The following is a 10862-nucleotide window of genomic DNA, read 5'->3' on the forward strand; positions in this document are numbered from 1 at the left end:
GACATATATATAGATATATATATATGTATATTTGTTATATAGAACTACAGAGAAGAAGGACAGCAGATTGGGAATTGGGGTGTCTGATCCCAGGGTCATGTAAAAACCCAATGCAAGCTAAATAGTTTTAAAAACAAGTAAAAGTTTCCCGTTAATGCCTAAGTACTGTAGAGTGAATCTGTTCTCGGCTGACCAAGTGCAGACGCCAAGCAGGAGCTCATCCTCATGTCAAATTGTCATGACATCCATAGAAAAGCAGCTGTCAGCACAATATAAAGTCCAGTGCTTCATGAAGCCCAACCTGAGACCTCCTCCCTTGACGCATTTCACCCACAGGGGGGATTAAGCCAATCTATAATAAAGCCCAGAGTTGGGTAAAATGTGTCAGAGGAGGTCCTAGGTGAGGCTTTGTGATGTGTGTCCTATAATAATAAGGTTTTACAAGCATTTGGACATCACATTGTGCTGCTGGCTGTTTTTATCTGGATGTACAAACTGTTTTATAGTTTTGGATATAGTGAGGAAGAGTTTTTTCCTTGTCCTTTAATCTACAAGCATAGAAGGTATAGAAGTGCAGGTCAATCAGTTTCTGGCTACATTAGTTCTACCAGAACAGATACTCTTAAAGTGACACTAAACTCAGGAAGTTAAATCTTTAACCACTTGCTGCCCGCGGTGTTTACAACCCCTTCCTGGCCAGGCCATTTTTCAGTATTCAGTGCTGCGGTACTTTGACTGACATTTATTCCGTCATGCGAGGCTGTACTGAAATTCGTTTTATACATTTTTTTGGGACACATAGAGCTTTCTTTTGGTGGTATTTAATCACCACTGGGGTTTTTATTTTTTACTATATAACAAAAAAAGTACATAAAATTAAAAAAAAAAAACTGTTTTCCCTTTATTATGTTAGGAAACATTTATTATTACCCAATTTTTTGTTAAAATATAAAAGACGGGGTCACGTCGGGTAAATAGACACCAAACATGTCAAGCACGACCACGAAATCGCAAAAAACTATCACACCCAAAATTGGCCATAGGCGACTCTTTAAAAGCTTTTACCGCTCATCAATTTAGTGTTAATAGTGATTGATGGCCCTAAAATTATTGCTCACACTCCGACGTTCACGATGATATGTAATATGTGCGACGTATTCGCCGTTTTTGCTCATTGCACCTGTCGTATTTTTTCGTGTCTATGTTGGGGTATGGGGACTTTAAAAAAAATATTGTGTATGTGTAAAAATAATTTTTTTTGTGACCAATTTTTTTTTTTTTTTTTACACTTAACTAAGTAGCCCACTATGTGATATCAAATTACAGTGACAGGTCCTCTTTATGGAGACATCAAGGGTCTCTAAGACCCCTAATGTCACCTAGGGACCCCCAAAGAAGCTGATGAAGCAGAGATCTGGCGCACAGAAAGGTACCTCACACAAGCATTCGGGCATCTTTACAGACGCTGGATCGCTTTTATGTAAACAGTAATGTAAATTTTGGCAGTTTCCCACTCGTGCTCACCAGGGGGCGGAGGCACGAGGGACGTTTAAAGGTTTCTCTACATTCGGCGGATGGGAGGTGGTTAAAATGCATTCAAGTACCTTAACTATTAACAAAAAATGTATCTTATTTGTGTATCACTGGGCTGCATATCCTCAAATCTCTGAATTGGTGCTGCCACTGTCCTTCCTTCTGGAGGGTGGTTACTTTTGTTCCCCATGGTCCCTGTGTGTGTTGTAAAGTAGCCACCACTCCAAGCTCACTCCCGTGATGGACTACAATCTCAGTACAAATTAGTAAAGTAAACATGAGATTGTAATCCATCACAGGAGCAAGCTTGGAGCTTTGGCTACTTTACAACATACACAGGGACCATGGGGAACACAAGTAGCCACCCTCCAGAAGAAAGGACAGTGTCAGCACCAATTCAGAAATGATTTGAGGATCTACAGCTCATACAGTATTATTAATAGGTAAGGTATTTGAATGCATTTCTAAGATTTAACTCCTGAGTTTAGCGTCACTTAGTATTTCAATTACTGCATATGTATATGAGCCCTGGTCAGTAATGCCACCAAGGCCAGTACCGAAAACCTACCATAAATCTCCAGCAGGTACGTTTTTTCAACAGTGCCGGCATGGTTCGTGGCTCTGCAGGTATATGTGCCAGCATCAGAGAGCTGCACCCGGCTCAACTGCAAGCTCCTTCCACTGTCCCTGTAGGAGGCTCTGGAGCTGGACACGATAGGCCGTTTATCCTTAAACCATGTAATACTGGGAGGCGGTGACCCCTTGGCATCACATCTAAGTTCCACTGAGCCATGCAGCAGAGAGGCCACCGTTGTTGTCTCATTGGACGACCAGACAGTGGGCGGTGCTATAGTTAGAAAAGGAAATTAATAATTTGGACAAGATTTATGTGTAAATTAGACACGCACATGCATTAAAATAACTGAATTTGTGTTTCTTTTTTAACAATAAACCATATTTCTGTAGTATATAAAAGCAAATTAACAATGTGCTATAACTTTTTCGGGTCTATTGACAAAATGCAGATACTTTCATTAATGTCAGTTTATCTGCTCAAGCCTGTTGTATTATTATTTTCCCCAAATAAATGTAATTCCAAAGGAAAATGAATATGCCACACATATAACTGGTATACAAACCGCTTTGTAATTTTGTGTTATAAAAAAATGTAATTACATTTTTATTTTAGAGTGTACATAAATCCCAACAATGAACTTTCCTTATTGGCTCCCTTTTGGCGTGTTATATACAGTATACCATTAAAAACATTTTGTTATCTCTGTTATAAGAGAAAAAAACACCTGTGGAACCTGTAAGAAATTCAGAGCTGTCCTGTTCACATGTTCAGTGTTATCTAAAGGCGCCTACCCATCCTATTTCTTATCTTCGGCTCTAAAATAATTAGTGGCTATGTTGTGGATGATAGGATAGGGGAGGGCTTAATTAGTTGACACAACTGGCATTTCTGGGACATCAACAGATATTTATACTGCAGAGTGGTACTGTGATATATCTATCTATCTATCTATCTAGATAGATAGATATATATCTATATATATCTATATAAATTATATATAATTTATTTATTTATTAATGATGCCCTGACATACGCTTTTAAACTGAGAATGCTACCATTTTCAAAGCTGACAAAGTTGCCTATTCCTGTCCTGGGGCATATTCTACACGAATGTAATTCACAGAGTATCCACTAGGTGGGAGATTAACACTGTGACATACTGAAATGATCTCCTGCTATATAAATGTGCCAACAGTCTATAGACCTCTGCTTTCTACCCATCAGTTTTACTTTGCCCTTTTACACCAGACATGAATCAGTTCTTGTATTCCGGGAAACTTACTGAGTATCTTCAGGTTGAAGTCTTTGACTTGTTGCCCAGCGTGGTTAAACGCTAGGCATTGGTATCTACCCTGGTGTGAGAGCTTTGTCCTGTTCAGCCGGAGTACCTGTCCATCTTCTACGAGCTGAACGCTCGAATCCCCAGGTGTCAGAGGCCTGCAGCAAGCAAAAAAAGAAAAAATAGGGGTCAATAGTTCCAATTAAAGGCATTTTAATGCTTTTTATAAAATAGTGTTTATAGGCCGTCTTAACTAGTAGTTGTCAGTGGCCGCCCCCCTTTCTGGCCAGAGTGTCCCAGGTTGCTAAGAGCCAGACGGGGAAATGTTTAAGGGCCATACACATTTCCTCATCTTGTCGAGGTGTGAACCAGTGATGACACTGGTTGCCAGGAAGTCGGTGGGACCACAGGAGGAGTGTCCCAGGTTACTAAAAGCTGGGCGAGGAGATGTATGACCCTTACACATCCTCCCACCAGACTCTTAGCTGTAAGCGGCATCCCCCAATGCCCTTCATTCGCCCCCCCATTTGGGTGCACCCCCTGCACCCACCCCACTGCCTCAGGTGGCAAAAAGACCAGGGACACCCCTGTGAAGACGTTTTGTAGCTCTTTTTCAGTTAGAACTGGAGACGTGGCTTGGAGAAATGCAGAAATGTCTTTACAGAACTGCTGTACCATGATCTGGATGAATGAGAACCTTAACAGACATTATCAGTCTTATCACCCCATATTTACAAATATTTCTACAAAAACATTGAAGTTGCACATACACGCATCTTCTTTTCTCTTGCCTGACACTCCGTTTGGCTGTCAGGAAAACCATTAGCCCTCTCTTGCTCAAAGAACTAGATAGCTTTCCCAAGGCAATTGTTATTTTTGTTCACTGGCCGTTCAAGATAAGGCCAGCACCAGGGTACATATTCGTTCTCCCTTCACCAATAAAAGCATGTTTAATCAGGGCAACGTACATTACCTCACACGCTCATATTTTATGTTGTGACTGTGTCCAGAGACATTTTCCTACTCACAGGCTTGTTACAAATGGCATACAAGATATATTATGTTCATCTCAGGTAAAAAGTCAGACACTTACTTTTGATGGGTGGCAATGTTCTGTCCCTGTCACTCAGTTGTGCCCGTGTGTTGTTACCTTGTCCCCCAGACTTCTTCTAGAGACTATAAGTGGCCATTTCAACACATATTACACACACAGGCATGGTCCACTGTTGTCACCATCAGGAAATCTCTCCTGAGAAATGCCATGCAGCCAGGGCCACTATAAGGCACCATATGGCCCCATACAGTCTACCTGGCAGGCTCCCCCTCCCCAATTACATACACAGGCATGCCCTACGCGCACATGTTCAAAAATGTTAGTTTTTCACTTAACTTTTGCTTTCACAAGGGGGCAACAAGCCCCTATGTAGTAGCATGTGGAGGCGACAGTTTCTCTATATGGGGACATCAGAGGTCTATCAGACTCCTGATGTCTCTCCTGCCCTCCAATACAGACAAACAAGCACAGCGTTTACTACTTCGTTGATCACAAAGAAGATTCGGGAACTGAAGTTCCTTGATCTGTGCCCACTCTCTCCATCCTGACCGCATTTGCCTTGGTCCTGAGCTTCCCAGAGGAGCGGGGGCCCCCGAAAACCAGGCAAGCGGGGGGGGGGGGGCAATTACAGGCTAGTACATGTGATCTGGGTGGCTGTACAACCACCCAGATCACTTGTACTTGACAAGCTGCGCAGGCATCACAAGTTCTCATTGGGTGAAGCAGTGTGGGGTTCCCCTGCTGGCCCCCCCTGTTGTCCTTATAGGGGCCCAGCCCGGTACAGGAGGGCTGCCTGTACCTCCCTATGGGTAGCCCTGCGTACAACCACTGTGCATGTAGACAGGCTGCAAAGAGGCTGCAGAAGATCATCAAGACTGATGCAAGAAAGGGTAGAAAAAGTTGACAAACATTTGACATTAAAAAATGGCAGCTGTATATGATACATCTACTTGAAGCAATGCATGATGGGATATGAAGTCTTGATAATGGAGATTGCATCACATCAAGCAGCAGGGTAAGAGATGCAAATCACACTGGGAATCCAGGAAGTTGGTGCTTGAAGGCAGCACTTGTGCTTTAGCGAGGTTGTAAAAATATCACACAATTCCTAGTCATAGTTGGTGTTCAAAAAAATGCGAATTGACAATGTATATAGCTAATTTTCCTTAAAGGAGAACTATGGGGTAAGGAGTTTTCCCCATAGTTCTCCTAAGGGTCACGGGAGGGCGCAAACTAGCGTCCTCCCGTTACCCAAAGCTCAGTAAACCGCGAGCTACAGGTGAATTCAGCTATCTGATAAGGATTGTCCGATGTGATTATATCTGCTTATATAGGGCAGGCATAGAGGTCTCAGCAAGGGATAAATCGCTAATACAACAATCAGAGTCAGAAAAGCACTATTACAATGCTGATGCTATAACAGGATTGTACAGTATATGCTGGGATTTTACAACTCCCTAAAAATCAGAGAGAGGTGCTGATGTCAGGGCCTCTCTAGTTTGGATGATCGGTCTCCCTGTATGAGAACCACTAATTTAAAATTCCTATTGTTATGCCAAAAGAAAATGTATTGTTAGCACAGCGCTCTTCTAAGCTGCGATACAGACTAGGTCCTGTGTTGCTTAGTATTGTTCCCATTATTGATATGTGTGCGCCAGAAGAGCCTGCGGAGAGCCCCTGTTATGACTTCACGTTGCTGTTTCTAGGGAGGGTCCCCGGCCCCCCCATTATTCCCTATACTGAGCAGAGTGCAGCAGCTGCCGGAGCTCACAGGTGTGCCGCACTCATCCGGGGACCCATCAGGCTCAATCCACAAAGCAGAACGCAGGCGGTCTTGTCCTTTTTATGATTCAAAAATAATTTTCGGCTCAAAGAATAATCTCAGGGATCAGATGAATTTACCAAATTCCTGTTAATGATATTTGGTAGGTAAAAGTCAATACATTAAAATTATTGCATGGATTTTCCTTTAGCTTCTGGACGCTGTTAGAGTATATTTAAAGCCAAATGGGTTTTTTTGGGTTTTGGATACAGTATGGAACGGTTGAAACCCATCGAGGGGAATTTATTAAAACTGGATTAAGAATCTGGAGCAGCTGTGCATGGCAACCAATCAGCTTCTCTCTTTCATTTTCAAATCTCAACTGAACAAACTGAAGACAGAAGCTGATTGGTTGCCGATCCGATTCTGGCCAGAACGCACTGCCTCACATTGCAGCTGGCTCACTTTTTTTGTGGGGCAGGAGGGGGCGTGGTGGGCCATTGAAGTGAATGGCACCCTAACCAAGCCCTCCGGCCGCAATGCGATCGCCCGCACGGGATCACAAGGCACGTTATGCCTGCGGTCCGAAATGCTGCAAGCACTATTTTGATCGCACCGGACCGCAGGTGCGGGTGTCCATACTCGTGCGCTGACAGGATGGATCCTGTCTGCATCCGAGCCGGGACACCCGCACCCGTACGGACCTGCACTTGGGGTGAGCGTAGGGCCGCTTATGCGTACTAATCACACGCAGCACCTGTCCTTCCCGGGAGCTGCCGATACGGACGTGCGCGCAGCACGGAGCTGTACGTGCCGGCCTTTGCTCGTGTGCATGAGACCTAAAAGACTGAAGGTTAGCACACCATGGGAGTAGATAGAGGTGTAAAAAAAATGCAGTGTACTCAAGCATATTTTCTGCAAGTTGACTGAAATGTGAGTACAGGTACACTTTACGTCTGACTGCTTACTATGGTACAAAACCCTACCTCCAGCTCTTTCAATGGGCCCCTGCAGTAACATATGTCCAGCACACCTGCCATGTGTTAGTGTGTACAGGATATGAGGGGATAATAGACACACAGCATGTCTCCCCCACCTCCTTAATGACACCTTGCTGAGTGAGAACAGTCAACTTGAAAGCAGGAGAAGCACTTTCCCTGGGAAGCAGATGATAAATGCACACAGATGTGGCTCATGACAGTGTACGGGGGATGTCTGCAAACTGACAGCTGATGCATGCTAACTCCTAGTGCTGGAGCACGTTAAACAGAATGCAACCGAGTATTGACTAAAAAGGCAAGCACAACCAAATAAACAGCTGAAACAATGCAGAATCTGAAATCTAAAAGGATTGTTTAACTGCCAAAAGATTTTTACATTTTTGGTGTGATCTGCTCCTGCTGTGTTATATGACTGCACAGGATAAGGGGGTCTGCAATTTTGCAGTCTGTGTGCCACTTCCCCGCCTTCTTCCTGCCCTCTATACATCGGTGATGGCTACAGCACTCTCCCATGTCAACAGAGCAGGACTCATTCCAGCTTTCAGGCAGATGAGTAGCGTCCAACCGCAAGGAGCAGCTTTTAGGTATTTCTGATATGCAGTATATATATATATATACACACACACACACACACACACACACACACACACACACACACACACACACACAAATATAAGCTAAAGCAAGTTCTCAAAGTGAACTTAAACCTTTGAGTCTTTGGTCTAGGTGATATGTAATATGGCTGTACCTAAATACTTCTAGTAAAGCACCTTTCCTTTTCAATAAAGAGCCTATAATGCATAACACAGAAAACAACAATAATAATAACCCTGATAAATAATGGACCAATCCACAGTGTAAACATTTGTGATGTGGATTTGGCCATTGGCAGCAATTTATAAGGTTTTCTTACTTACTGTCCATCTTTGGTCCATTCCACCTGAGGTTTGGGCAGCCCAGACACTCTGCACTGTAGCACCACTTCTGTCCCCTCTCGTGCCGTCAAATCTTGGACAGACCCGGCCCCGTATATTGTTGGGGGCACTGCAAATTAAAAGGCAACTGTGACTAATTCTTTCCAAAATAATACTGAGTATCTAAAAACAAGAATGTTATTTGGCTGAAGAATTAACTTCAAGCTCACATTGCTTTCTAAAAAGTTGTAAAATTCAAAATGAAATATATATACTGGATGCTCCATTAGAAGCGAACTACACAGATGGAATATATATAATGGAGCTGTTTAACCTTACAATGGATTTATATTTCTATGAATTCCGTGCTGAGATTAACACAGCACAGCCCTGAAGAGGAGAAGGACCCAGGCTTTCTCAGCTGCAGGTAACGTAACAATTACAGGTCTTGTCACTCTGATCTCGCCTATCAGCATGCCCATTGTTAGCACATGAGCACTGCAGCACAAATTCTTCTTCATCTGCTTCTTCATGTCCCAGTCTATTCAGTACATGGACTACTGGAGGCTGATACCAGCTCAAATTTATTTACATACACAGTAGGTAAGGTTGAAAAAAACATGTGTGTCACATTAAGTTACTATTCTAAAAGTGGCCATACACCTTACAACTATTGTACAACTTTTTTTTGTCCCAACATAGCACCCTCGTTCAATTTTCGTTCAAATACCCCATCGTGCACAGACCAATGTAGTTTGCAATTATTGTTCATCCGCACCACTAACTGGCCGATTTTCGTCGATCGAAAGACCAAATTTTCGTTTGAGCATGTGCAGTTTTCATCTTGAGATTTTTGTTGTACGAAAACGCCACTAATCTTTAGATTTTTGTCCAATTAGACGAGAATTTTGGAGCCTGCTTGAAAGACAAAATTCTGCCAGTTGTACAGCAATTGTGGTTGTGCACTTCCCATCAACTGGCAGATGTTCTGACGAAAATGCGATCCTGGCCAAATAACGTCAGATAATTGTAAGGCGTATGGGGACCTTAAGAGTATATGTATGTTGTTCCCATTGAGGAAGACTTCTACAAGTTTTCTGAATTTGCCAATGCCCTCAGCTGTTACCACTACTTGGGGAATGGAGGTACAATTTTTTGCTACTCTGTAAAGAGCCCTCTTCAGAATTTTAGATCAACCCTTTCGCTGCCAAGTAATTTTGCACAAGTAATAATCCATATTTAAGCCTGAACATTACTTAAAACCCCAAAGAGTTATACATTTCCTGAAAGCACAGATACTGTAAAATAAAATGGCGGCAGTTGTAATTTTTTATGTCAAAAGATAATAGCGGAACTCTTCATCAAACCCCACATTTCAGTAAAAATTACACCTAAGTTAATTTCAGAGCACAATAACACAATATAATACCCAATTGTTTTGTAAAATATAAAAGATGAGGTTGTGCTGAGTAAATAGATACCCAGCATGCCAAGCTTAAAAATTGCGTGAAATGGCAACAAAATACAGTACCCCAAATTGTCCGTAGGCAATGCTTTAAAAGACTGTGCAGGTTATCAGTTTAGAGTTAACCATGAACACATAGAATTATTGCTCTTACTCTGGCGCAGGTTGTGATACCCAACATGTGCAATGCAATTGTGTTTCATACGTAAGCACAACCAACACAGGTCTACATTAGAATGCGTGCAGGGCCATCTAAAAAAAATGTTTTGCCTTTAGATTTGCCATAGAAAATTCAATGAATAATGTACTAATTATTATTAATTATTATTATGCATTATATTGAGTCTTTTATCTCTCCTTGGAGTTCCGCTTTAAACCCTAACTCCAACCTACATTGAGTGGTGAAGAGATTACATTTCTGTTTTTATTTCTAGAAGGTGTGGGAGGGAAGCGCTGATTTTGTTTCTCAGCGTGAAAAAAAGTTCAAACTGGAAAGTACAATGACCCTCTAACACAGAGGGACCTCAAAGGCTGCTCGGATGAATAAAAAAAAGAGTGTAGGGAATATGAGAGTGCCACTCCACAGGTTTAGACATTTCAGCACTGACATTAATAAAATACAAAGAAATAAAATAGCCTGTTGTGGCAACAAACTGCTATTATTATACAATATTACACAGATGTGACAACCTGGAACTACGAAATCACCAAACAACATGTATTTCTCTCAGCTATACCCCATAAGGCCTCATTCACAATAGAAACGGCCCAGTAACAGGTACCAAGAATCTGGTTACAAGATAGTGTCCAGATGGTACCGCACCCCGCAAACACTTCACTCGCTCTTCCCAGACACTCCCGACCTCTGTTGGCGTTGCCAGCAACCATCGGCAGACATGCTTCACATTTTCTGGTCCTGCCCGGCTCTCAGGCAATTCTGGGACCAGGTACGGACCTTGGCCCAGAGATTCACGGTACACCAGGTGCCCCAGGACCCAGCCTTCTTCCTTCTTCATCATAACTCCTTTCCGACCCGCTCCTACACCCGATCTCTCCTCAAGCATGTCATCAATGTGGCACGGGCATGTATCCCTCCATAGCACTATTGTATTATTAACTTTATTTTTATTTATATGTATTTTTTATGATTCTATGTAAGATATCACTTGTTTTAGGGCTAGACCCCCTAAACCTAAAATTTCATTATATCACTTGGTTATACTAAGTTTCTTATTTGTTACACCTTTAGCGCTTTGATATACATTTTTCTCTAGTGT

General features: G+C 42.4%; 1 protein-coding gene across 1 annotated transcript in view; it reads right to left on the bottom strand.

Moving 5' to 3' along the window:
• Positions 1 to 10862, bottom strand: part of HMCN2 (hemicentin 2) — a 196004-nt gene that overhangs the window by 89287 nt on the left and 95855 nt on the right. Inside the window, exons 29-31 of the mRNA XM_018564746.1 lie at positions 8124 to 8250; positions 3393 to 3547; positions 2102 to 2380 (exon numbers count right to left, since the gene is read on the bottom strand). Of these exons, the coding sequence (XP_018420248.1) occupies positions 2102 to 2380; positions 3393 to 3547; positions 8124 to 8250 (561 nt within the window). The remainder of the gene's footprint in view (positions 1 to 2101; positions 2381 to 3392; positions 3548 to 8123; positions 8251 to 10862) is intronic.

Source organism: Nanorana parkeri, unplaced genomic scaffold, assembly GCF_000935625.1.
Source record: "Nanorana parkeri isolate BGI_ZX_2015 unplaced genomic scaffold, ASM93562v1 scaffold778, whole genome shotgun sequence".
In the NCBI taxonomy this organism is placed as follows: Eukaryota; Metazoa; Chordata; class Amphibia; order Anura; family Dicroglossidae; genus Nanorana; species Nanorana parkeri.